Source organism: Falco naumanni, chromosome 9, assembly GCF_017639655.2.
Source record: "Falco naumanni isolate bFalNau1 chromosome 9, bFalNau1.pat, whole genome shotgun sequence".
Lineage (NCBI taxonomy): Eukaryota > Metazoa > Chordata > Aves > Falconiformes > Falconidae > Falco > Falco naumanni.
This window is the reverse complement of record NC_054062.1, coordinates 15,379,944-15,407,575: the sequence shown is the minus strand read 5'-3', so window position 1 is coordinate 15,407,575 and position 27,632 is coordinate 15,379,944. Positions and strand designations below refer to the sequence as shown.

General features: G+C 40.0%; 1 protein-coding gene across 4 annotated transcripts; it reads left to right on the top strand.

Annotated features, from left to right (window-relative positions):
* The first annotated feature begins 49 nt into the window (after positions 1 to 49).
* Positions 50 to 26,854, top strand: LOC121093575 (SEC23 interacting protein). 4 transcript variants are annotated; one of them, XM_040606073.1, is made up of 19 exons: positions 50 to 233; positions 3,983 to 4,512; positions 5,952 to 6,147; positions 6,644 to 6,837; positions 7,172 to 7,261; positions 8,551 to 8,671; positions 8,976 to 9,065; positions 9,703 to 9,844; positions 11,142 to 11,350; positions 12,025 to 12,143; positions 12,931 to 13,101; positions 13,541 to 13,636; positions 13,837 to 14,043; positions 14,708 to 14,863; positions 15,647 to 15,749; positions 17,106 to 17,291; positions 18,684 to 18,846; positions 22,410 to 22,510; positions 25,787 to 26,854. In XM_040606073.1, exons 1-18 carry the CDS (start codon positions 89 to 91, stop codon positions 22,489 to 22,491), a joined length of 3,000 nt encoding a protein of 999 aa, XP_040462007.1. In that variant the 5' UTR covers positions 50 to 88; the 3' UTR covers positions 22,492 to 22,510; positions 25,787 to 26,854. The 4 variants fall into 4 exon arrangements, with proteins under 4 accessions (XP_040462007.1, XP_040462010.1, XP_040462009.1 ...); XM_040606076.1 differs by lacking the exon at positions 25,787 to 26,854 and adding an exon at positions 25,381 to 25,478; XM_040606075.1 differs by lacking the exon at positions 25,787 to 26,854 and adding an exon at positions 24,251 to 24,747.
* Positions 26,855 to 27,632: the final 778 nt, after the last annotated feature.

Sequence of the window (27,632 nt, the reverse complement as noted above, 5' to 3'; positions counted from 1 at the left end):
CGGCGCCGCCATCTTAGGGGCGGGCAAAGCGGTGAGGGCGGAAAGGGCCGGGCTGCCACGGGGGAAGGGACGTGGCCGGGGTGCAGCCATGGCGGCGGCGAAGCCGGGGGCTACCGGTGGCAGCACCAACTTGCTCTTCTCTTCCTCCGCTACCGAGTTCAACTTCACCGTGCCCTTCATCCCGGTCAGCCAAGCCCCGGCTATCCCGCCAAGCCCCGCTCTCCTGGCAGCCGGTAGGCACGGCGGGGGGGCGCCGAGGGGCGCCCTCGGGGAGGCAGGAGGGCGCGGAGCCCAGTCCAGCCGGGCCGAGCTGGGGAGCTCCTCCGGGCCGGGGCAGCGGGCCGCGGGGCCGGTGGGAGCTCTGGGGAGCTGAGCCGGGGCGTGGCGAAGGTGCTGCGGGTGCGGCCGGGGCCTGGGCCGCTACGTGTCGGTGCGACCCTCCATCCCCCGCAGGCTCTGGGCCGGGCCGCGCTGCCCGCCGCCGGGCACTGGTGCTGCGGGAGGCCCGGCCGCTCGGGAGGCCTGCGGGCCGCTTCCCGGCGTGTGCGCAATGCTTACGGCTTCGGGGTGTAGCTCTGTGTCTGAGGAGGGGGGAGTGATTGTCGTGCCTTCGGTTCATTGCTTAGCGTATTTGATTCAGCAGTTAAACTTTCCTTTCAGGTACTTAGTGTTTTCACTTTTTTTTTAAACTTCTTTTCCATGTTATCTTCTGTTTCCCTTGTGTGAAAATAGCATGTTAAGCAGGTATCTTAAATTTTCTTGTCTAAGTAAACTGTGGTTTTAACATACTTTCATTCTAAAGCCATAATGGTTGCAGGTACATGCATGTGCAGCTTAAAATCTGATGCTCAAACAGTTTCAGATAAAGGAATGGATTTTGCTGGAAATGCTCTCAGTCTGAGATTAAAGTCCTGAATATTAGAAGTACATCTAGAAATCAGATATTTTAAGCTTTACTGCATTGGTGCATGTTGAGTCCCAAATCCAACACTGTTGTATTTCTGAGCTGACAGTTGTCAGCTAAGAGAAGTATTAATATAGTTTAGTATTAATAATAACAATTAATTGGTGGAGCGCATCTCTGTAGATTTAATAAAGTGTTTGCCAAGTGTGGCTCTGAAATGTTTCTTTAGATCAATTGCCTGGTTTTGGGGGGAAGGTTAAAAGCATTAGAATAATATTTATATTTACTTGAGGTATTTAGGTAGCTGATACATTCACTATTTCCACTGTGTAATCCTTACTGTTTTTCTTTCTTGAGAATCTATGTTGGTTTTCATTTTTTTTAAAAAGTAACTTTTAAGTGCTAGCCTGGCTAGTAGCTTAGCACAGATGGCTGCCATGCGGCAATTTCCTGAAGGCTTCAAAGCTAGCCAGGGAGAAAATCTGCCGGGATTTCATTGATATGGTGAACAATATACTCTTCATCTCACTCAAGATTTGATTGGATGAAGATTCATACTTTTGCAATTGGAGTGAATTTCAGTGCCGAAGGCTGTACCGCATTCCATGTCTGTCCAAGTAAGGCCCATGTCCTATTCAGTGTTCCATTTCTGTGGCCCATTGAACTCACCATTTGTCCAGCCAGCTGTCATAGGGATCTGGCTGGGTAGGACCGTTTTTGTTCAGGAATCATAGTCGGAAACAAGAAGGAACAAGCTCTTGAGTTTGAATTTAAAATTGTCTAAAATGTAATAGGAATTCATCTCAGGAATTGTTTGACATCTGACAGCCAACACTAGGAAGCTGCGTGCAGCCATAAATTTCTTGTATCTCCAAGAGAAAGTAGCAAGTGTTTTGTGCTTTGCAGTTTGATGATAGAAGATATGTTCTGTGGCTCAGGTGTGGGTGAGGTAACCGATATGCTTACTGTAGGTAGAGCGGGGTGTTCCCAATGAGGAAGTGGACTAATGTCACTTGTGGTTGTCAGGTGACAATCTGTGAGTGACAAGATTCCACCTTACATAAGGAGAGATGTACAGGAGGTTGTCACACAGTCACTTTTGAAAAATACTGTTTTGTATGTGGGAAGAGTACTACCTTTGTATGCCAAAGCTGCAAACTCATGATATTTTTGAATCTGTATGAAGTACTTGTTTTTCTGCCGGTCTGTGCTTATGTTTGAACATAGTTTTTGCAGAATTAGAAAGTAATGTACGTGCTGGAGAAGTGTGTGTGTATGGCTGTATAATTTTTGTTTTGGCAGAACCTTTGTCAACCTTGTTTTGCAAGGAAAGATACAGTTAGACTAAATCTTTGAAACGCAGTTGAAACTGGAGAATAGTAGGTGTTTTGTGAACATGCAGTTGGTAAAGGCCTTGAAAGCTCTTCAGCATGTTGTGATGTGTTTATTGTGATCAGATGGTGGTGGGGTGAATTGCTCGCTCTGCTACCAGGAAAGCTGAGAATTGAGTGTGGTATGCAGTATGCTTCTCTCTATTCTATAATGGTTATGAAATGTCAAAGCAAGAACAATTTTACTGTTTAGAAGTTCAGACCTTTTATTTAGTATAAATGGCTATTGTGCTTGTAGTTGGGAGATAATCTGTAGGCCTGACTTCACAGTGGTTGCTTACAAATGACTTTAGTATTCTCCACGTGTTGGTTAACATGCATAAATTTTGGATTTTTTTTCCTCAAAGTGGGATGAAATGCTATAGGTGAAAGTAAGAGAAATTGATAAATACAGGTGATGCCTCAAATTGACACTGTCTGAAAATAATTGCTAAATGAGAGATGGTTAAAATAGTCATGGCAGCTGCTGCTTTTATGATTAATTAATTGGAACGGTAGCTTCCTAGGGAGATTGCTCTGTAGATTCCCCTGTGCTCCCTTGATGCTCTATATTAGTTATGTTGGCTGTGGATAAAGACATTTGTTAACGGCTGTTTGTAGCTGCAGAGGTGCTTGATCTCTCTCTTTGGCTGGGGACTAAGTAGGAGAAAAGCAATGATAGCTCTCTGGATTCTTCCCCATGGTTTGGGGATTATTTGATTGCCAGAATAGATAACAATACACTTAGGACTTCTGCAAATTGCACTGGCTGCTTGCAAGGTGCTGTTCCCTTAGCAGGCAGTGATGCTCAGAGCATCACAGGTTTAGCTGAGCTTACTGTTAGACTTATGATGATGACAAACAACTTTTTTTCCACTTGTTACTAGGTCACTGCAAAGCAGAAAGCTCTGATTGCCCGGGACCTGGTTTACATATTTTCTCAATATGAAGAGGCAGTCATGGCCTTGTACCTTTCTAAGCCCTCTCCTACAGTTATGCAGAATGGGTAATTATTTTTCCGCACCAGACATTTAGCTCTTGTGCCAGTCTAGAATCGGATTTTTAGAGAGAACTGGAGTAAGTCCTGCTTGCCAAATGACTTGGAGTGATGAATTATGGCTGCCTTGCAAATCAATTGAGAAACCTTGTGAGGGCTCCACTGAAGGAGCGGGCGAGAATGGTTTGGTTAACTAGTAGGTTTGGCCTATTTGGAAATGTCCTTAAGCTCTGCTTTTGAATTTGATCTTGGAAGTATAAAAATTAGAGCGTAAACCCATATGCTTAGGAACCCTGTTTCATGGTGAAAGGAAATAAACCAAGGCTGTTCTTGCATTCAGTGGGCATAAGGGAAACTGGAAGGGATTTTAGTGCCTTGGAAGCAGGGATCTTTGCCAGGCTGGCTTGGGAACGTCCTGATGTCAGTCATACTTCAGTCTAACGTCAGATTTTTAATTTTTGTTGCTTTATTTGTGTAAACTGAGTAACTTTTATGGTCTGTTGAAAATGGTCTTGAAGACTCTGTATCTTTTTGTTTCATTTTGTGATGTGTTTAATCATCAAGGATACGTAAGCTTTGTAATCCTTTCGGCTTTATGGGAGCCAGCAGGGTTTTGGTAATGGCTGATAGTGTTACAGAACGTTTTGACTACACAGACTTCACTGGTTTGAACCTCTCACAGTATCGGTAGTGATCTCTTTGTTTTTGCAGATGATTCTGCAGATGTTGGTGAAGAGGACAGCTTCTTGGGTCAGACTTCTGCCAGCCCCAATCCACCACAGACTTTCAACTATTTCTCTCAAATACCTAGTAGCAGTGATCCATTTGGAAGTATTGGGCAGCCACCCTTAACAACTGTTGCACCACCAGTCGGAGCACCACCATTCTCCAGGCCTCCAACTTCCCTTCCACTTGTATCTGGGTCACAGGATGGGCAAAATGCCTTTTCACCACATATTCCTAAGTCGCAGTCCTCTTACAGTGCACCACCTACTTCACAGGTGGGAATCACGGCTTATCAGACTCCTCAGCAGAGTTCTCCACCACCTGCAAATGTGTCTACTCTTCCCCAGGGAACATCTCAGCAGGGGTATAACCCTTATCGGCACACCACACTGAGCAGCAGAGCTAACCCGTACCTTACTCCACCACAGCTGCAACAGAGCCATGTGCCTGCTCATCCCCCATCCTCTGTACCACCTGTCCAGATGTATCAGACACCTCCAGGGTCGTTGACACAGGTATGTAAATCATTCCCCATGTCCTGATACCAGAATAAAATTATTTAAGTCGCTTTCCTCTTTGAATTGCATGTTGTATCTTCTGAAGATTTTTCTTCTCCCACCACAAAACCCCAGGAAAAGACTTGAACCATTTCTGATAGCAAAATCTTTTCACTAGAACTAGCCTAGAGCTGTTGCATTGGGGAAACTTTCTGATCTTTGAAGTGAGTGTACCCTGAGGCTGTAGCTACCTGAGCTTCTGGTGTCAGAAACAAAACCAGGTTGTAAACTTCTGTTGCTCTCTTCTGTCTCTTGCTGAGTTTGCTGCCATTTCAGCTGTGCTGCTGCATTGTTTCTGCCTCTGTTATAAATTGGGTTATTCAGCTGTTTGCAAGATATGGGCTAAAGATCTCTTTTCAAGCTGATTTTGCTGGTGAAGCCAGCACTTCTTGAAATTATCATCTAAGTCACATTAAATTGTCAGCAAACCCTTTGAAACATGTCAGCTGAGGATCTTGTGTGATAGAAACCATTAATCTCTGTTCTTTTTACCTTCACAGCAGCATTATTACAGTGTGAACGGGTTAGTAAATAACCTGATAAATTTTCCTTGAAAACAACAAAAATGTTTTTTATTTTCCCTGAGCTATTGCTATGTTGCTGCTGTTGTGAATAAAGAATAGAAAGATTATATAATGACAAAAAACCATAGGAAAGGCAGTAGAACCTAAACAATCTGGCTTATATATTAAAGAATTTCAGCATTTCTGTTTGCTTGATTTTATATATTGTACAATTATTAGTTTTTTTCTTTTTTTAAATGTATTGACCAAAGCAGTTGCTGCTGCTGACATAACTTGCTTTTAGTTGTGCTGGGATCTTTGTATAATCTGCATGAAATCAGCTTTAGGTAGGCTATAGTCCCTTTCAAAATCTGTTACTTTTCTTGCATCACTGAGGCTACATTTGAATTTGAAATCTGCCTGTCCTGATAACTTTGCAGGAAGACAGCTATTACTGAAGTGGCCACTTGTTGAAATTGACAATCTTTGTGCAAAAATGTAGTTATGTCTAAATGAATAATGAGAAGAATGAGTTTTTATTTTCATGCCAGATTTAGTGGCTGTAAGAAATAAACTCAGCCTGTGTTTTGAAAATTTCAGAGAATATTTTAAATCTTACTGGTTTTAGATAGTCAATGTCTTAGACCATAACGTTTTTTACCAGTACTTGTAGGAATGAAATTCACATCCTGTCTCAAATTGAAAAGGTATAAGTTTTCTAAAACATGATGAAGTGGACAACTTACCTTTCATTCTAGAAATGTTATAGGCAATGTTCTTGAGGAGGTAAAAATGTTAGGAATTAAGGCTCAGAGTGTTCTCTTGGAGCAAAACATAAATCAGTTCTGTAAAAACTACGTGAGACTGAGGTAATGAGCCTGCATGTGTTTTCAGTTTCCACAGCCTCAGTCACAGGTCCGAGCTCCCAGGCCTGCAGGCCCACTGGTCCAGGCACCTCCAGTTTTGCTGCAGAACCAATATGAACCAGTTCAGCCGCACTGGTTCTACTGTAAGGAGGTGGAGGACAAGCCAATATGGATGCCATTCAGCATTCTGGATTCTGCAAAACTAGAGGAAGTCTATAACTCTGGTAAGTTGATTCTTACTCAGAGGTAAACAGAAGGACTAGAAAGAAGATACTAGAGTAATGCCTCTCACTTATGAGCGTGTGGTATGGCAGTAATAAGTAATGTTAAAATATATCTTGAAGATTTACTTTGTGCCACTTTCACTTACATTGTCTGCTGTTTGATGCTGTCAGTGTTAAAATGTACCATCCCTAGTGGATATCGCATTTTCACATAGAACTTCTAGTTATCTGTGCCTTAGTTGCCTTTTTGTTAAACTCTGTCAGCTCTGGAACAAGTATTCATATTTGAAAGTTGTTCAAAGCTTTTTTTTGTTGTGTACAGAGTATATGGAAGCATTTTAGAAGCAACAGAATGCTTGCGTGATATTATGAAGCTTCTCTTCCACAGTAGAACTGTCTGTCTTGGCCTAATAGTCATCACAGAAGTGACGGGGGCTGGGGCAAGAGAGAATTCTATGTGTTGGTATTGTAACAGAGTGTGACTTTTGTGTCGTAGTCCAGCCTGATCCTGAGAGTGTGGTTCTAAGCACTGATGGGGGACGCTATGATGTATACCTGTATGACAGAATAAGGAAAGCTGTTTACTGGGAAGAAGAGCCTTCTGAAGTGAGACGGTGCATGTGGTTTTATAAGGGAGACAAGGATAGCCGGTTTGTGCCTTACACTGAGGACTTTAGTGATAAGCTAGAGGTTAGTATTACGTTTACATAAACTTCAAAGAACTATCAAGTTCTTCGTGTGTTTGTGACCTTGGAAATCCTACTTTGTGTTTCATTAAAATGATTTCCAGAGTGTGCTTTCTGGAATTCAAGTCAGCAAATCCTGAAAGGGGGGTGGCTTGAAGGCCACTCATGCATAGGTCCTGCACCACTGTGACCTAAAATCAACTTGTGTAGTGCTTCACATGACACTTCTGTATAAGTTATGTAAATTATAACCTTAATATTACAGGTGATGCACAAGGCCAAAAAATAGTTTGCCTGAGAAGGCATGCTGATCTTCTGTAACTTCTTCACTGTTTCAGGCAGAATATAAAAGGGCTGTAACTACAAATCAGTGGCATCGGCGACTTGAATTCCCAAATGGGGAGACAATTGTTATGCATAATCCCAAGGTAATAATTTTGGCAATTGGTTCTCACAGAATTCATTAAGGGTGAATGAGCAGATGGATGGAAGCATAAATTGAATGCAGTCTGGTAGTCTTGCTTTAAATGTACTTGTTGATTGTTTTGGATGTGTCTGCATTAAAGATGATAAAGTTTATAGAACACTGAACTTCTGCTTGCTTCAATGTGCTGTCACATGATTAAAAAGCAGTGCTTTCTGAAACCAAAGAAGATGGGTTTGCATAGTAAATATTTCAACTAAGTGTAACTGGTAGTGAGTGGGAGGCAATTTGATTTAGTTTAACCTCAGACAGTCTGTGCCAAATGGAAGGTAATTTAAACTAAGACCTTTCATGTGGAGAAGAGCATTAATCTAACTATAAGGTAATTAGTTTGTGTATTTAAGCTATAAGAAGTCTTCCACTGCAACTATTTTTAGGCCATAGTTAAGTATAGCTAAAAAAGCTTTAGTTACTCTAAATACTCTGTTAACAGTCTGTTGTGATTAAAACATGGACTTCAGCCTTATTGACTAATGCTGTTAATTATTCACTTATCACAGATGCAGTAATTAATAAATAAAATAATCCAAGAGCCAGAAAGGATCATGGTTGCTCCTACTCTAAGCACTTCTTAATGCTGGTGAAGGAGTTCTGTCCAGTAAAAAGCTGGAGAAGGCATGCTTAAATCACTTGGCATCATAAATATGAGTTGAGACTATAGAGTCAGTGTCAGTCTTGTAAACAGCTGTACCACTGAACTTGCTTTCTAGGGTTTCTGGGCTACTTTGAATGTCGTTGTCCTTCCCTGAAAAGCACTGCTTCCCCCCCCCCCCCCCCCCCCCCCCCCCCCGATAGAATAATTGTAGACAGGGGTAGCATTCAGTTTCCTCATATAAACAGTAATCTGCTAGGGAAGAGTGGATACTGGGGTCTAGGAAAGAGGAACTTGAATAATACTTGTCTGAGGAGTTAAAAGTGATAAGAATTACTGAGTAGGCCAGATTCTTCAACTAGTAGTTGCTTTTGTTCAAGATGTCTGGTTGGTTTTCACGCTAATGAGAATCATCTGCATTATTTTGGAGTCTAGTTTTAGTGAAGCTGTCACTAGGGGAGAGCCCTAGGGTTTTCTAAGGCTGTTTTTTTGCGTATGTGCTAACTGAAGGGAACAGTTGAGTCTCAGATGCAAGGTAAAGCGGTCAAACAAGCAGTATGTTATACATGCAATGCTTTTAGATAAATGATGTGGATCATAAGGGTTTTTGTGTTTATAATTGTCCAGTGTATTTTTTTCAGGTCATAGTTCAGTTCCAACCTTCTGCCACACCAGATGAATGGGGCACCAGTCAAGATGGTCAGGCAAGACCAAGGGTTGTAAAACGTGGAATTGATGATGACCATGATGAAATTCCTGATGGTATGTGGTTACTGTACATGCGTCTGCAGCTTGAGCATTTGCTTCGGTTCTGTGCAAAAGTTAGATGATAGTGGATGGAGTGGCAATGCACTGTTGATTTCATCTAAGGTGCCTGAAAGAGGTTTGCTGTTTTGGGGCTTTTTTTATATCGGAGGAGTCCTGTGGGCTATATTCTCTCCTGAACCATGTTATGTAATAAGCTTTATAAAACAAGTATATCTTAAAGTTGCTTGACTCTAAACCTCGCCACCGCAGTACATATTGATACTCTGATATCCACCCTCCCCCTCTTCTTTTTCTACAGGAGAAATGTCCCAAATTGACCATCTGGTCTTTATGGTTCATGGCATAGGTCCCGTATGTGACTTGAGATTTAGAAGCATTGTTGAATGTGGTAAATTTTCATTTGTTTAATTAACAGTTGTATTCTTAACTGTTTAAATGTCAGTCTCTATCATATTCAGATAAGCATTTCTTTTTTTTTCTTTTTTTAAAAAAAGTCTCTAATGTTAAGAAGTTCAATTTCTGGTAGAATTTTTCCTAAAAGCTGAATCTGTGTTTTGTCAGACTTACAGCTTTAACTGTTATTAATTAGTCCTCAATATCAGACTTGCAGAGTGCTGTGGGTTTTGTGGTGTGGTTGTCTTTTGTGGTGCGGCTGTATGTGTTGTGTGGTGTGTGTGTGTGTGTGGTGGTGTTTGTGTGGGGTGTGGTTTTGTTTGCTTTTATCTTTTTGGTTTTTTTTAAATACACTCCAGTCCAACAGAGTAAATTAATAAGGCCATGTCTGGTCATGGAGTAAAAATGCATTCACTGTGAGAGAAACAGAAGCTTGCTAGGAAATAAGCTTTTTTAAAAAATATGTTTTCTTATGGTTAGAGGAGTAATAAATGAAAAGATTTTTCCACTTTGCAGTTTCCTTCGTTTGTATTTTGACTATGTCTGAAATTGGAGTGGGAGGAAAAAAAAAATTGTAATTGTGTATTACGTGAGTACTGCTACTATTGAATTTCCATTACTTTTCTCTGCAGTTGATGATTTTAGGACTGTTTCTCTGAAGTTGTTGCAAACTCACTTTAAGAAATCTTTAGAGGAACGTAAAGTGAGCAGGGTGGAATTCCTCCCAGTTCACTGGCACAGTTCTCTGCACGGAGATGCAACAGGCGTAGACAGGTGAGTATATTGTTTAATGTTGAGAACTTTATACAAGCTACATCTTAACAGTTTTTGTAGAGTGGATAAAAGGAGCAGTTAATGTGCTCTTTAGGCTAGATAAATAAATGTATGACTGGGTTACAAAAGATAATTGCTTTTTTTTTGTTTTGTTAACGTTTTGAGGAATATAGGGGAAGCTGGAAAAGCATGTGGAGTATTTTTTTTTTTGTTTTCATGACACTGAGTGATGGGATACATATCCACACATGATTTTTCAGTACTGCATTGATACATAATGATGAGTGAGTATGTAGAGATAGCAATTGTAAGTATGAGGTGGTGAGCATGGAGATGTATTGTCCAGCAACAGGTGTGTAGTTTAGAATGGAGTTTCTCCTGTACCTTCCTGCAGTCTGATTGAGTGTCCCACTGGGAGACATCAGTGTCTTCTTTCTGAGAAAGGCACTGAGCCCTCTCTCCAGTCCTAGAGTAGTACTTGAATTACCATTAGGCAGTTGAGCTAAGATTTTTTTTATTATTTTTTTTTATTTGAAACAAAGTATCTGCATTTGGGTAGGAGTGTTAAGGCATTTTAAGATCTATTTTAAGATCACTTCTTGGTGCCTATCCCTTTGCTGTCACTTGACATTTCAAGCTGTTTTCTCTTGCTCAAAGATGGGGAAGTAGAAATTGTGAGGGTAGCAACCTGTACCGCTTATCTAGCTCAGTCAAGTCATATTGCTTTCCTAGACTCGGTCTTTTATTTTCATTTGAATGCTGCATTATCATGAGGAAGGATCCTTATTCTGTTAATCAAACCAGGCAATGCTAACTAAAGCAGTCTCAGTTCTCTGGCAATTCAGTTGCAGCTGTCTTAATTTCAGGCAGGCGGATGGTGATGCCAAGCTTTTTCTTCAAAAAGAGTATTACATTGCCCGTTACCTCAAATTCACCTTCAATTTTTATATGCAAGTTCTTTTTCTCTTCCACTTCGACCAATCTACTCATGGAACTTCCCTGTTACTATATGAGAGCAGTGTTGGAACAGAGAAGAGATCATTTCAGGCATCCCTTCAGCCTGGAAAGAAAAAGAGGAGTTGTATCTCTCTGGTACATACAACCAGCAGATCGTGCTCATGTATGAATATGCAACAAGGCCAAAAGGCTGTATGTTCATTTTTTAAATGGGTGTAGAGACCATATCTGTAGTATTTACATTGCAGTTCTACTACTACCTATTATTTCAAAAGTTAAGAAACTTCTTACCTGCATTTCTTTAAAGGCATTCATGCTTCTAATGATTTTGTGTTACTAGGAACATAAAAAAGATCACTTTGCCGAGCATTGGACGCCTGCGCCACTTCACCAACGAAACGCTCCTTGACATACTGTTTTACAATAGCCCCACCTACTGTCAGACGATTGTGGATAAAGTGGGGATGGAAATGAATCGTTTGTATGCACTGTTCATGAGTCGCAACCCAGACTTCAAAGGAGGAGTCTCTGTGGCTGGGCACAGTTTAGGTAATCATCTTACAAACTGATTTGGGATAAAACCAGTGTTTGTACGCTTAGGGAAATGGGACCTTCTTTAAGAAGCATAATTAGCTGGTAGGGTATGGCTGTCTTTCAAAATATAGTTGACTAAAAGTCAAATAGCTCTCAATAGCTAAGTTTATCAAGCTTCAAGAGAAGAGTAGTACTTTGTGAATGCGTGGATTTCCCTCCACCCTCCCCCCCCTTTAGTTTCCTTCATGAAAACTTACTGTCTAATTTGTGTTTACAAGTTGACAGGTTATCTTGTATCCTGCTAGGTTGGTAACCTCTGTGTCTCAGAACCATCACTTAGCAAAAGGAAGATAATTTTTTGGAACACAAGATAAGTGTTATAACATACAACATACTGGTTTAGGCTGGAACTTTTCCTCCGGTTTAGCAAGCAGCCTAAGACATTTAAGGAAAGATAGTTTAATTGTGGCAACTACATAAATCATGAGTGGGGTTAAAAAAAAGAAGTTTGGCTTTTGCTGAGAATGATTGTGTTGCAAGGTAATATATGGGCATTTTAGTTTTAATTCAACCATCTTTTTTGATCAATCTGTATGTTGATATTAGTATTGCATATAAATCTTGCTTGGGATTTAGGGACAGGAAAATCTGATATTTTTCCCAAGGCACCTTTTAATTCCTGTTTTCAGGTTCCTTAATTCTATTTGACATATTGTCTAACCAGAAGGACTTGGCTTCATCAGTAAATACGGGACCATTCTCTGCTGTTAATGGGACTGTAAAGGATATGGCTGTTCATGATAAACAGGTAATTTGCATGCTGGTCTTTCCAGGCAAATAGATCTGATATTTTCAGCAGCTTTTCCTTAAGTTTTCAGGATTTATTAGCTGAAACACAGCTGTGGGTCCTGATAGTACATTTTAACGTGTTAATGGAAATGTGCAGTTTTGTAAATATTGTCAGTTCTCAGGACAAACTGTTTGCTTCTCTCTCAAATTCCAGGTAGGTCAGTAATGGGATTTGATTGTGAACATTAGCTTTGACCCTTACAGACATGTAACTTGGTCTTAAAAGTATCTGAATGGTAGGGGATATGTGTAAGAGGGAAAGAATCTGTCTGTCTTCAGGCTAGAAACGGTGACCAGTTTGATGAGTAAAAGGAAGTATTCCTGAGTGTTGAAAAGCTCAAGAAACCTTTTGCATCTCTTAGTTTTTAAATATATATGTTGTTGGCCTATTACTAGTGGAAAGTCTGTCAGTGGTCCTCAGACTACGGCCCGCCGGCTGGATACGGCCCCCAGGGTCCTCAATCCAGCCCCTGGTGTTTACAGAACGCCCCCGCCCCACCAGGGGTTGGCAGGGGAAACCAAGCAGCCACAGATGACTGCCTGCCACTTCATCCGCGCGCCGGCCCCCTGGTTAAAAAGTTTGAGGACCCCTGGTCTGTGTCCTGCTGTACTAAAAATGGGCATAAATTTACAAAGCTTACATAATAATGTTTTTAAGAGAAAACAATTAAACTTGCTTTTATATGCTGCATGTTGGTTTTTCACCATTAGATTATGTGATTCTGTTTCTATGCTGTTCTGTTAAGATGACTGAAGATACGAGTTCCTTGGGCTCCTCAGTTACTACTTCTGGTGATGACCTTTGTGAGCCTGAAGCAGATGATGATGTTCCTACTTTGCAGAAGACTCTGGAAATGCTTAGTTTGTCAGAGTATGCAAGCACATTTGAGAAGGAGCGAATTGACATGGAGTCTCTGGTACAATAATATTCACTTGAGTTACGGGGATTCCCCAGGGTATGGAGGCTTATGTTTGGGTTTGGTTTTTTTGGGGGGTTGTTTTTTTTTTTTTTCCTTTGAGTTTAGTGAGTGTACCATGAAGCATGAAAGCAGTTGCAAAGGTAAGAAAATGCCTGACATGAAGACTAAATGTTACATGACTTTTTTTTGGGGGTGTGTGTGGGTGTGTGTGTTTTGTTTTGTGTTGGTTTTTTTGTTTGTTTTTTGTTCCCACAGTGCATGAACCCTCAGTTATGGTAAGGCACTTTGTATCATATCTTCTTAAATTTTTTGTAACTTTAGCTTTGTAAAATGTCTTACCTAATTCTTAATCATTGCCAATAAAAGATTGTATATGTTACTAGAGAAGCTACAAAGTATACTTTGGTGTGTGTGTTATTTTGTTTTTGTTTTTTAGCTCATGTGTACAGTTGATGACCTGAAGGAAATGGGGATACCTCTTGGACCAAGAAAGAAAATAGCTAATTTTGTAAAAGATAGAGCAGCCAAGCAGGTAAATACATCTTTCAGGAATGAAATAAAAGGTTGTTAAGTAAATGTATCTGATTTCCTTACTGTGGAGTAACCTTTATTCTTGAATGCACTTGTCAAAGTTCTTTTAATGTATCCATGATGTTAACAACTGTGAAATAAACTTCCCCCCCCCCCCCCCCCCCCCCCCCCCCCCCCCGATTTTGAAATTTTTCTCAAAAGGAACAAAAGAAAACAGTAGCAGAGAAGAAAGCAGTGCTAACTGCCACACTCCAAACTCAAGAAGATGCTCAGAAAGCAAAAGAGACAGTTAGTTCTGTCTCCCCTTCAGAGTCTGGTCAGCTGCACTCAAAGAGGAAGCTTCCAGTTGGTGCATCTGTTTCTTCTGTGAACATTGACTATGAGTATTTTGAAATTGGAACTGGCCAGGTGAGAATACTTAAATGGTTCATTTGGAACAATGCTGTCCTTTTGCTTGGTTTTATTTTTTTTTAATGTTGATTACAAATTGACTTTGTACAACAATCAAAGGAAGTAGCACAGAAGTTATGTTTATGTAGAACTTCACCCTTTTGGCAGGAGGGAGGGCTGGGAGAGTGGGTTAGATTACTGAAAAGCAAAACTTATTATAACAAGGACGCTACTACAGATCATTTTTACTTTTCATCAGTGAGTGAGCTGTAAGCACTGTTCTGTTCCAGAAGCAGAACTATGTGAATGACATAATATTGAATGGTTCTGTGGCACTACAGTTAACATGGTAGCCTAAATTGATCCATTTCTGTTAAGCTTGAAGTAAAACTTAAACATAACTTAAAACCCAAACCTCAAAGAGTTCCTGGTTTAAATGTATGTTTGGTTTGGGTTTTTTTTTTAGTTTTTCATACTTCTAATTTTTCTTTAAAATTTTTTTAGTATTTTTAGTTTTAATATGTGCTAGTACTATGGTGTTATGGAAGAGGGGAATGCAGCTGAAGCTTCCTGGAAGTACTGTAAGCATGTGGTTGATTTAATACACAACTTGTTTTTCCTTCCTAGCTTAGCATTATATTAACTAACCTGCGAGATGATGTATCTGATTTCTGTCTGGTAGGTTTCTGTGGTTTACAGTGCATTGGACTTTGAACCAGATATTTTCTTTGCTCTTGGTTCTCCTATTGGTGTGTTCCTTACTGTGAGAGGTGTAGAGAAGATTGATGAAAACTACAGGCTTCCTACCTGTAAGGGGTTCTTCAATATCTATCATCCAGTGAGTAAGCACTACTTTTGAGACTTGATTTTAGTTGATGCAGATGACGACAATGAAGAATATTATGTTCTAAACTGAGTGTTCCACCTCCTGTTCCCCTACGTACGTCTCCCAAAACACCTTTGTTTAAAAAAAAACCAAACAAACCCTAACTGAAATACATGTTTCAAATACTTTGATCTTTACTGCAAAAGTGAGGTAGAGCTGGCTGTAGGTTCCATACCGAGCATTCTAGGTATGGGCTGGCTTGACGATATTTGCCCTGTTCGTTTTCAGAGCTTAAAGAACTTTTGGGTGAGTTTGTGTAGGGTTTTTTTGATATTTCCCCCCCCCCTTAATTTCAAGCCACTCCTGTAGATTTTTATAGAGTGTATATAAGCTGTTTACAGGACTTTCCTGAGTTTCCAGTTTAGGTTTTGGGATGCGTAGGAATCCTTACAGGCTTTGCAGTGCATCCACTACACTTGTACTCTCCCCATTTTGTTTAACAATTACAGTGACATGTTGGTAGAGGTCGTTGGAGTGCAAGAAAATCTTGCTGCTCTCACGGTTGTGTTTCTTGTTTAGAATCTGTGTGTAGGAGAACAAGATCTAGGTAGTTAATGAACTTACCTAATTTTGCAATTAAACTAAATGGTCATGGACTGAGTTTCTGTAAACTTAAATAGAACAGAATTAAAAAAACGTTCCCTATTAATCATAAGTGGGGATTTTTTTAACTGAAATGAGATAATCAGAATAATTTCTAAGATAACTAAATGTCAACGTATTGTTTCTTAACAGCTTGATCCAGTAGCTTACAGGTTAGAGCCAATGATCATTGAAGACACGGATTTAAAACCAGTTCTCATCCCACATCATAAAGGCAGAAAAAGACTTCATCTGGGTAAAAAGAAAACTTATTTCATATATGGATCTCATTCCTAATTTACTCAATTTGATGCATTAGGATGCTGTAAAGTTTCAAGAAACTAGAGAATATCCCTGGATATCTGACTCCATGTTTTTCGTAAACGTCAGAGGGCATTCCTCCCAGCCCCATAAGCTGGGCATTTGCAATTGCATTCACATGTACTAATCCTAATTTCTCTAGATTTGAGCTTCTAATTATCAAAGTTCCATTTAACAATTGCTGTACATCACCTGTTCACCTTAATTTCTAGGATGAAGTGAAACAAAGTAAATGTACTGATTTCTTTTATCTTGTCCCCAGTGACCACCATGAAGTGTTTAACCATTATCTGTTCAGTATTAGAAATGTTGAGGAAAAAGGTGGTTCCATAGCCACTGTTGGGCATTGTTGCTCACAAGTACACATGAGATTAATGTGCTATACTTAAATCTGCATATTTGAAAAGGAGAGTCAGTTTTGCTGTTCAGTTGACAATATTACTCTTGTACAGGTTCACAGAGCCCTCCTGAAAGCCTGTTTTCAGGCACTTGGATGGAGTAATTCTGCAGCATCTGTAGTTTGGAATGTTACATTATAACGAGTCTGCTTTCCTAGACTAGACAAAGTACTTGTTAAGGAATATTTTAGGTTACAACTCTCAAAAAGTGTATATAGTAAAGGAGAAAAATATGGTCCGTTGCTCTTGACTAGTTTTCCTTTGATGCAGGTGAATGTTCCATGGAATAGCCATGAGCCTGGATCTAACAGACCCATGTGGTTCTAACCAGTTGTTGTGAAGAGCTCTCCTTCATTCCGAGTTTCTCCACCAGTATTGAATGGCAGCTTGGTTACCAGTGACACAGTTACTGAGCTGTAGCAGAATTACAGGCTGGAGTTGTCTGAGAGAGCTTCTTCAAATTCACTGCTACTGCAGGAGACATGAGCAGCTCTTCTGGTCTCTTCTGCTGTGCTGGAGTTTGAAACTAGTCTTGCTGTACTTTTCCTTTAGTGAAGGGTGTTAAGAGTGATTGTGGGGGGTGGTGGTGTTGAGGAATTGCCTGGTGTAGCTATTTTTGTGGATGCTTCTGGATTTGGAGGCTGTTGGACTGTGTCCTATGCTAGTAAGTTTTAACTCATTGACTCTTTCAGAGAGAAATCAACTCTGTATTAATTACATTTCACCTGATCTTTTTGAATGGAATAGAAAACCAAAAAAACACACATTCGTAACATAGCAGACCTGTTTCTCCTAACAGTTGGGATATTTGTTGAGCACTGTTTCATCATTCTGGTTTTAGTTTATCATTTTAAATTCCTCTACTATGATGTGTTCCTCTTTTTTTTCCTTAGAGTTGAAAGACTCTCTCTCTCGAATGGGATCTGATCTGAAACAGGGTTTTATTAGCTCTTTGAAGAGTGCATGGCAGACCCTTAACGAATTTGCACGTGCTCATACATCTTCAACTCAGCTACAAGCAGAACTGGAGAAAGTAGCTAACCAAATTAAAGAGGAAGAAGAAAAGCAAGTGGTAGAAGGTTTGTGGACTTTTTTTTTTTTGTAACTTACTGATCTCAGATTAGTAGAAACTTGAGTATACTAATGGTTGCTTGCATTTGATTTTCCTGACACTGTTAAGGAGGCCTCTGTGCTGGATGCCAGGTGCCTACAGAAGCGGTTCTGTCACTGCCTTCCTCAGTGGGGCAAGGGAGGGGAAATACCACAAAAAACTCGTGGTCGATATAAGGATGGGGAGGTCACTTAGCAACTACCCTCCCAGGCAACACAGACTCAACTAGGGGAAATTAGTTCAATTTATTACCAATCAAATCAGAGTAGATAATGAAAAATCAAACTAAACCTTACCGTGCCTCCCCCCCCGCGCGGCCCTGGGTGCCTGCAGCACCGTCCCTCACTGCTCTCACTCCTCTCTCCACTGCTATTGTTCCACAGCAGATTTGCACACATCCCCACCCCCTTCCTTAAATATGTTATCCCAGAGGTGCTGCCACTGTGGCCCATGGGCTTGGCCTTGGCTAGTGGCAGGTCCATCTCGGAGCCAGCTGCCATGGGCTCTGCTGGACATGGGGGAAGCTTCTAGCAGCTTCTCCCAGAAGCTGCCCCTGTAGTCCCCCTGCTACCAAAATCTTGCTGTGCAAACCCAATACAGGAGTATTAACGTTAAATGCAAGATCTGCTTCTGTGGGGTTTTGTGTTTTAGGAAAGGAAAAGTTAACAGCTTTTATTAAAGGATATTTTAGGCTTGAGTTTGCATAACCTTTCAACTTTGTGTTGGAAGGGTATATTGCCAGCTCAGTTATTTCCTTTCCTCTCAGGGCAAACTCATACAAATAAATATTTGTGAGATTTATTCAGTAGTATTTTGAGTTTTTTGGGTGAGCTAAGACACGTTTAAGTATGTGCCCTAATAGGAAAAATGCTGTTGAGAAAAATAAAAGTCAGATATAAATATTAACTCTAACGATACCAAGGGCAAGCTTCTCAGCAGTGAATTATCTGTGGTGTTTAGTAGTGCTGGCTTTAGCTATACTTAGAGAGACAAAACATTCCTCCCAGTTTAAATAGAGGGTAGTGACTAACTGTATGCAAGGGGGCTGTAAAAATAAATTTTTTCCGGTTTATTTGCTTTGTGGAAGACTGGATCTGTCTATGCATGAACAGTGGGGCTTGTTTTTAAAATTGCTCAGCTACTACTTTGTGAACTATTCTTCAAGCAAACTCTGTTCAAACTGTTAGGAAAGAAATAAGCCTATAGTTCCAGTCATCTTTCTGAATTATGCAGTAGTGTCAGTTGAGGCCTTGCTGCAAGCACCTGGAGACTATAGCAGGGAAAACCGATGATATTTCTTGATTATAGTCAAGCAGGCCGTGCTTGAAAATGATTTAAGATTTAAACTCTTCAATTTTAGCTGAAAAGATCACTGAAAGTCCAGACCCTCCAAAAGATGAGGATTTTTTAGTGAAGGTTGGAATGCTAAATGGAGGACGTCGTATTGATTATGTTCTACAAGAAAAACCAATAGAAAGCTTCAATGAATACCTTTTCGCTTTACAGAGTCATTTGTGCTACTGGTAAGAGGAAATATTCTATAAATACCGCTTTCCTGATGTAACTGTATGTCCTGGAGTGGTAAACAAATCATTACTAACATTTATATTAGTCCTATTGCCTGTTGTTTATCTGTGACCAATATAATAGCTAGAATCATGTTTCCTGCCTCACGTGTTTTATAAGAAAAAGTCAGGTGATCTCTGTCAAAAATCACACCCTAGTCTTTCCCTTCAAGTACGTTTTGACAAAAATAACTGAGTTTATGTACACAGATCTATTTTTTTCGGGCTACTGCTGATTTGAGAAGTTAAACATTGCCAAAGGACCAACCAATTATAAAGCTACCAGAACAGTAGTTGCTCCAGTGGTTGATGGATATGCATATCACTTAAGAGACCTGAGTTTTCTGGTTCTTCGTAATCTTTGAAGCATTTGGGAAAGATGACTGTCGAGGTGGATACAAGATCCTCACCACTTAATTTTGAAATGGCTTCTCATTTGAAAAGATCTTGCCTTCCCACACAAGCATGCTGTAAAGACAAATTTGTTACACTCTAGATGCTCAAGTGTTACATAATTGAGATGGTTTGAATATTAAGGTAAACAGGACATAATGACTGCCCAGGAACGTCAGTCTCCGGCTGTTGTATCTAGATGTCACTACTAGCTAAGCTAATTTCAAAACAAAATTCTGTGGTAGCATGAAGTAAACAAATCTATTGTCCTGTTTACAGTAAAGACATTGCATACTGTTCTCTTAAACTTTGACACACACACAGCTTTAGCTACAATTATTTGCAGAATAGGAGAGCTCTGTGAACATTTTGACACCTGTAGTTTTTCAAATAAAACTATTCATGAAGCAGTTGTATTAGACTACAGTGTGTAGTAAAACTTTATTACCTCTTCATTTTGGAATGACATTGCTGGATATTGATGCTCTGCTCTCAAGTATTAACAAAAAAAAAAAGGAAGAAAAAAGGCACAATGGAACTTCCTGTAGATCTGGATGGTTATGGTTCACCGTGCTCATATGCAGAACAATTTTTAGAACAAGAAGCAGAGTTCAGTGTCATCATATAGTGAGAGCTGTAGTACACCATTGCCTTATCTGGATTTACTACTTCTTTAAAAAAAGTACTTACATGTTTTAGACGGAGATATAATTCCATTTATAGGAATAGCAGTAACTATTGATCAGTAGTAACTATTGATCAGTTGTATTTGCCCTTATTAGTTGCTCTTTTTTTTGGTATGTCATTGTATAAGTTTTATTACTGTCATGAAATTAAGTGCATATTAAAATACACAAGATATGGAATGGTAGAGCAAAGAATGTGTAAACTGTATTTGGCAAAATGACAACACACCTTATATTTATGTATAAATAATGTACACACCTCCAACATAATAAGGACATGGACCTGTTGGAACAAGTCCAGGGAGGCCACGAAGGTGACCGGAGGGCTGGAGCCCCTCTCCTACCAGGACAGGCTGGGAGAGCTGGGGTTGCTCAGCCCGGAGAAGAGAAGGCTCCGGGGAGACCTTAGGGCAGCTCCCAGCACCTACAGGGGCCGACAGGAAAGCTGGGGAGGGGCTTGTTACAAGGATGTGTGGTGACAGGACAAGGGGGAATGGCTTTAAGCTGAAAGAGGGGACACTGAGATTAGATACTAGGGAGAAATTCTTCCCCCTGAGGGTGGTGAGGCGCTGGCACAGGCTGCCCAGAGAGGTGGTACATGGCCCATCCCTGGGGGTGCTCAAGGCCGGGCTGGATGGGGCAGGGGGCAACTGGTCCTGTGGCAGGCGTCCCTGCCTGTGGCAGGGGGCTGGAACTGGGTGATTTTTAAGGTCCCTTCCAACCCAAACCGTTCTGTGGTTCCATGATAGACAAGCTGCGTGTCAGTTGCTGAGCTGCGCAGAACAGTCTGGGCGGGGGAGGCACGACTAGTCTGGTTTTGAGTTTAGCAGGGGCCGGGCAAGTGGTGCTCTACGCTGCTTTTGAAGGTTTTGATTTTCAATAGCTAATAATTTTCAGAAGAAGGCATTTTTCCAGAGTATAAAAATACGGAATTGAAAGCATTACCTGAAGGATCGTATAATGTCGATATTGCTTACGTTGTTTAAGATCAGTAGCTGCTGGGCAAGGGATTATCCAGGCTGCAGTGCTGACTGTGCCCGCGCGGCCGAGCCTGAGCCCTGGCAGGGCTCCCCGAGCGCTCGGTGGCCCAGGGTGTCAGTGCTGCTGTGCAGGTGGAAGGGGAAGCCACAGGGAGTTCTTCTCCAGAAGGGGCAGCTGATCGTTCCCAGGTTTTTAAAAACTTTTTACCCATAGCTTTCTTTTTTTGTCATTCAAGAAAGATAAGCACGATGCTTATGCTTAATGATCCAAACGTGAGAATGTGGGTTTGTTGGGTTTTTTTGGAGGGGGTTGGTGGGGAAAGCCTTAAATGAAACGCGTTGTATGTTAGAGAGAATATAGGAGCTTCCGTGTTGGTCCTTCTGCTTGGTTGTTTGCTTGGGCGTTTAGTAGTGGAGGCCGTCGAGAAATGTGGTCGCTATCTCTAAGCTCAATTGTGGAATGTATCTGTGGTATCCTAGCTTGCACATTTCAGTCTGTACTCGTGTTCTGTGGATGCTGTTCCTCACGTTTAAAGGATCACAGTTCTGACCATCTAAATCTCCTTTACTGTCTCCTATGGCATTGCTTTTAAAAAGCACAGGAGCTACCCTTATCCAACAATTCCAGATTTGGAACTTTGTTACAATTCACCTGTTTAACTTTGTTATTTTTACAGTGGTTGGTTGTTTGTTACATTTTGGTATTGTTTGTTTGTATTTAAATAACATTTTATAGATGAGTAAGAAAATTAAGTATGTCCATGTTAAATTTACATTCAGATAGCCTAAATCTTTGATTTCAGAAAGAGGAGGGAAAACAGCAATTTGGTGGAATCATGGCACTTCGGTTATATTAATACTAGAATTATCTGAGAACTTCCTTGCTTCCTAGTGGTAAGGAAGAGAGGAATGCTATGGGTGTTTAATACAGTTTGTTTACAAGAAAGTGCCAGCTGCTTAGGAGAGAAGAATTAGAATATTGCTGATAAACCTTGCAAGGCTAATTAACATTGAGCTAATAGATGTAGTGGAGCAAGTAAGGGAAGAAAGCCTTGACAAGCAGAATGTTTTCTGTGCTGAATATAACCAGGAGCTCTCTGCAGACAAAAAGTGACAGATTATTTGAGGAGATTTAAGCTAAATGAATAATGTCAAAGTGTATAGAAAAGGGGAGTTTGAGTTGCCATGTAGTAAGGTGGGGAGGAAAAGGCAGTAGAAAAAGGTAAATGCATAAGCTAGGGCTGTTAGCAGAGATAATGCAAAACTGATGAATTGTAACTTCAAGTTAGTAGAGGTAAGGCTGTGCGCCTGAAAGATTAAGTACTGGGACAGTTGGTTCTGTGAACTTTTTAAGAGAGCTGGAATGGGACAAAGTGTGACTCAAAACAATTGGAACATGGACCATACTGAAATAATGCTTTTTAATTATGATTTTGAAATTATTTTTTAACATTTTTCATAGGGGATCTGAAGACACTGCCTTGCTGTTTCTCAAAGAAATTTACAGGACTATGAATATCAATCCTGAGCAGCCACAGCATTGATGTATAGAAACATGAATTTGTAAGTTGATTCTAACATAATTTACGTACTTATATGAAGTTCAGCTGCAACTCAGATGCCTTTACTTTCCCCTCTTCCTCTGAAGTTTAAATTGTGGAGCAGGCAGCCGCAAAGTGGCAGTTTGATTGCAAAACCAATTTCTAGACTTAAAAGCAGTGGAAGTCATCAAGTTCTTCTCCACTTTGTTCCCAAAAGATATCTGATGTTAGAGTTTTTGGTATGGGGTAATAATTGTCAGTGCAAATAAGTAAAAATTACTCTATCATGTTTCTCCCCTGGTTCAGTTGTTCAGTGAATGTTCAAGTGTAGGAAAACTTAGTGATACTGGATATGATGAAACTTCATTTACAGTACAGTAGATAAAGAACACGAACAGTGTTCCCATGTTGTGATGTCCATGTTGTTGTATTGTTTGACCAATTGTGCACATGTATGCCAGGGAAGAAGTTTATTGTCTTCTAAGAAGGTGTTAAACATGGGTATTGATCAATTACTAAATAAAACCTCTCTATATGCCAGTATTTTATCATCTTTGTATAGGTTAAGAATTTCAGTAGAACAAATGAAACGGTATATCATGGAGGTTGGTTCACTTTGAAAAGAAATTAAATACATAATGTAATTGAGTATCTTAAATATGAAATATACTTGCAATTATTTTTATTTTAAGATAAGTATTTCCTAACTGAGGATCTGTATTGTACCAGTTTGCATCACTGGATGTTGTAGAAGAGACTGTATTCTCTTTTGAGAGGCAAGGAGGAAGAAATATGCATCTTGCCTTTTTGGAATCGTTCATCAGGATAGTTTCTCATATATTTCTCCATTTTTCAGAAGAACTCGTAGTGTCAAGGTACATAAATACCCAGTATGAAGAGAAATACTTGACATTTCAGAGGAATATTCTCGATATCTTTAGCTGCTACCGTAAAATTTTAGTAGTCTTTTGTAACAGAATGCTTCTGAATGCAGTGGATAGCATCTTTTTTAAAAATGAAATGTCGTATTTGATCAAATGCCTTTTTTTCTGTGGGTTATTTTGGTGGGTTGTTTTTTTTTAGCATGGCCAAATAATAGGAAAAAGGCACTGTTTGGCTGCCTATCTCTGACAGTGGTGTATCAGTTACCACGATGGCTTATGCAGAGTCTCGAGTCACAGTTGCAGATTTTTTTTCCTCTGCTTTTATTTCTTTATGACTGCTTAGAGTGAAATTGTATGAAGCTTATGGCTACAGAAGTAACTCACAATCTCATTGTGGGGGGAACAGGATGTGATAATTTATAACCACAAAGTGGGTTTGTTGCTTAGCTTCAGCAGACGCTGGGATAACTGTATTTTTTATTGAGAACTACAGTCGTAGGATGTTTTAGCAGGATGTCATGCAACAAAGCATAGTCAAGGGAGTCTATGTGATTGTAATACCGTTAGGATTTGCTCAGAACTCCTCTCGGCACCTGAGTGACCGAACAGCATTTGAGCCTAGGATCCAGATCCCAGAGGCTTAAGTGGGAGGGCAGTTAAGGCCCACTGAGATGCACTTAATGACAAGTGGTATTTTGGGAAGGCTGCGCACTACAAGACCAGGATCCTTTTTACATGAGAAGAAATGTCCCTACATATGCTGTGTAAAATATTGCCACGTAAGTCTCACAGTAGGGAAAAGGAAAAGTCTTTCCCAGTGTTAGACAGCAGTCAGGTAGGGTTGCCATCTGGATTTTCTTTTTCTTCTTTCTTTCAAGACCTTCAAATGTGAAGGGTGGCAGCATGACGGTAACGGATTATCCAGCAGCGCCTATGACAGAAACATCCGCTTACCTGTCCAGAGTAGATTATCTGAAGAAACAACCTCTGTTTGTGGGTTGCTCAAAGGAAAGAGTAAATGCCAAAGGTGTAGCTCTGGTGTCCTCTTTATACTTTCCATGTTAGTTGATTTGAATGCTGAGACCTCACCACTTTCTGCTTTGATGTGCAAAGCTATTTCTTGCTGTCCAGTTCAGTTTCATGGTACCTGCTGTCAGCACAGGGAAAGAGACCGGCTCTACCAGCCTGCTTGCCTCTGCTCAGGAGTGTTGGTTTTGTGGGGCTGTTGGCCAGTGCAGATCCCTTTAACTTCGTGGTAATTTTGGAGCGGATAAAAAATTCAGCAGGGGCAAACTAAGGGAGGAACTGGATGCTTGGTTTTATCTCTGGTCTGAACCAGCTGATTGTTTGGCCAACTCCCTCAGAAAGAAAACAAGCAGAAGAGCACAGGTGGCCCCTGTACTTTATCATATGGGGGATGAATTTTTGAAAGCAAAGAGGGTCCGTTGACACATGGCATCTGCTGCATAGCGTGTTTGTGTAGTGTTCTGTCTTGGGAGGTTTTTCTTGACATCTACTGGTAACTTACTCTTAACTAAATCGAGTCAGTAGTGTTAACTGTCTTGGTTAAAATTACATACGAGAAGAATTCGTTGCACTTAAAATTGGTGAGTAGCTACCAGAACCTGTTTATTTCTACTCACTGATAAAATAGTACAAATGGTATTAAAACCTCCTGAGTTCGACTTCTGTTTTGTATGAGTGACTTGATTTAGCTCTTCTAGATAACCTTGAAGCTGTTCTTTGTGAAACAGTAATACAGGGTTTCATGTAAACAATGTACAACAGTGCTTGGGACAATTTTAACACAGAGGTGGAAAAATTCATTTGCTGTATCGATTTTTTTTTTTTTTTAAATGACTCTTGCAAATAAGAATTTTATCCTTTTTTACTAAAGCATAGCCACCTCTAGCATCTTACTCTTTTTATTAGATTGGCAGGAGTATCTTTCACTGTGTTGGTTAGAAGATTTTAAGTCACTATGCACTCTGTTATTCTTACTTTACAGCTCTGTTTAGAGGGGCCTGGAGGTGGGAGGAGAATGTACCAGCATATTAAACCTCGGATATATAAACTATTGCTGCTTTATTTTATTTATCTCTGTTTAGTGTAGAATAATGTATTACCATAAGTTAAAGAATCAGTAGCTAATTAAAATGTATAGTGAATGACATCCTATGAGCAGTTGTGAGCTCCTTTTGCTTGTAATTGTCAATTTGTGTCCACAAAGAATATATTTCAGGAGCTTAATGTATTAAAAAAATTATTAAAAAATGTGTATGGATGTTTAGATCTATTTGAGTCCTCGTGAAACTGAATGTTGGCATATTTAATTTTGTCTTCTACTCTTAAGAATAGAAAACTTGATATATTTTGTATTTTCCATGTGCACATATTCTGTTTTCTCTGTACAGCCATACCTGTTGCTCCGACAGACCTGGTGAAAAACGCTTTGAAGAACATCTAGTATTTTCATAGTTACAGATGACAGGATAAGCATTAGACTTGTTTTATGTCAGTCCAGAACTTGCTCAGATTCTGCCTTCTTGTGTCACTTCAAGCAAACTTAAATTTTCAGATGATCAGCACGGTCATTCAAGAGATGGATGGAATGACACAATCATGATCTTAAAACAGTTTTAATTGTACAGTTGCCAAGTATAAAGTGGTCGCCGGAGAAGTGGGGTTTTTTGGTATGCAAATCGTTACTTCTTTCCTTCAACTATCCTGTCCCAGCTGGCTGTCAAACACGCTTTGCCTGTCAAGGCAGCATATTCTTATTAAAAAGGACTTGTTGAGAAACAGCAATAATCTGCTTTTCTTGACATGTTTGTTGGTCCGCCTTTTAAAAATAAAATATGAACTGTTTTTATAACCATCTTTAATGCAGATTACACAAAACAGTTCCTATGTACTAAAAACTAGCAACCAGAATAATTTTCTTACTATTGTAAGTGTGATGGAGATTATTTTGTAAAGACCTTTTTAAGCCTCTGTTAAGAGTTTTATTATGGAGTTTTTTGAAGTAAAAATGAACCTTTGACTTTGAAACTGTTAGAAGTTTGTTACAGCTAATTCAGTGTTCACATTTCCTGAAATGAAGAACAATTCAAAATAACATTTTGGTCTGGAAATTAAGGTAATTTTAGCGAAACTAGGCTGCAGTTGTGAGAACTAAAATATTTACCTTGACCTTGCAGTTTTAATATCTCAAAGCAGTTGATGTAAACAGAGGAATCTGAAGCTTATGGGTGCTGGATGATAACCTAGTTCCAGATCTGCGATCCAGACTCCATTTTCATGTAATGAAGTTGAGATGAGTTGGGTAGTATGAAATCCTTTGAATTCATGTCTCTGAATACTGAGCTTCTGTGGCTTTCCTCTGGCTAACATACAAATTGTGACTTCTCTTAATATTAGTGACTTAACCTTACTACTGACTGTTCGCCTCTATTATTGCAGTAAATGAATTTTGAAATGCAGTATGGTGGTTTTTTTTCCCCCTTGGTGTATGTAAAATACACATTATTGTGTATATATTTTGGTTATTATAATTAAAAATTCCTTACTTCAAGCAGGTCTTCACAGCAAAGTTTTGTTTTTCATCACAGAAAATAGGTTGGAAAGGACCTCTGGAGAGGTTACTTGAAGTCCCCTGCCTGAGGCAGGAGTGGCTTAGGGCCATGTTCAGGGCTGGAGACCCTGCACCTCTGGGGCCCATTCTAACGTTTGACTGCTGTGATTGCAATTGTTCTAATACACAACTGGAACTTCCCAGCTGGATGGAGCTTGTGGCTGTTGCCTCTTGCCCTTTCTGCATCTTAAAAATAATGTCTCCATCTTCTCTTCTTGTCCTCAGTTATCTAAAAGTGACGATACAGTAAGATTTTCCTGTTCGGCTCTCAAGACTGAACGCTTTCATTGATATCTTCTTGCATGCCATGTGCTGTGATAGTGTACTTAATCTTGGGACTTTTCACTGGACTTGCTTTTGTTTATCAAAGTCTGTCTTGTCCTGGGAAGCAAGTTTGCCAAAGGAAACTTTTTATCCAAAGCAAATGTATTTGTATCTTTGTAAATTAATCTCTGAAGACAAAAGTTTTCTAAGCTCTATGGGCTGCTTTGTTAGCTAGAATACAAATAAAATTAAAAAACCAAACCAAAAAACCCCCATATACGTAGTTCATCTCTGCTGCTAATTTTAAGCTCTTCAGTGTGAAAGCCAAGACAGTCCTTAAGCTGTGGTAAATAGAGGAAAAG

Bases quoted from the DNA above. Each gene is read 5' to 3' on its own strand.
- LOC121093575 (XM_040606073.1), top strand. From the start codon at position 89: ATGGCGGCGGCGAAGCCGGGGGCTACCGGTGGCAGCACCAACTTGCTC. The intron at 7,262-8,550 runs GTAATAATTTTG...TATTTTTTTCAG, and splicing joins TTGTTATGCATAATCCCAAG to GTCATAGTTCAGTTCCAACC. The intron at 14,864-15,646 runs GTGAGTAAGCAC...GTTTCTTAACAG, and splicing joins TCTTCAATATCTATCATCCA to CTTGATCCAGTAGCTTACAG.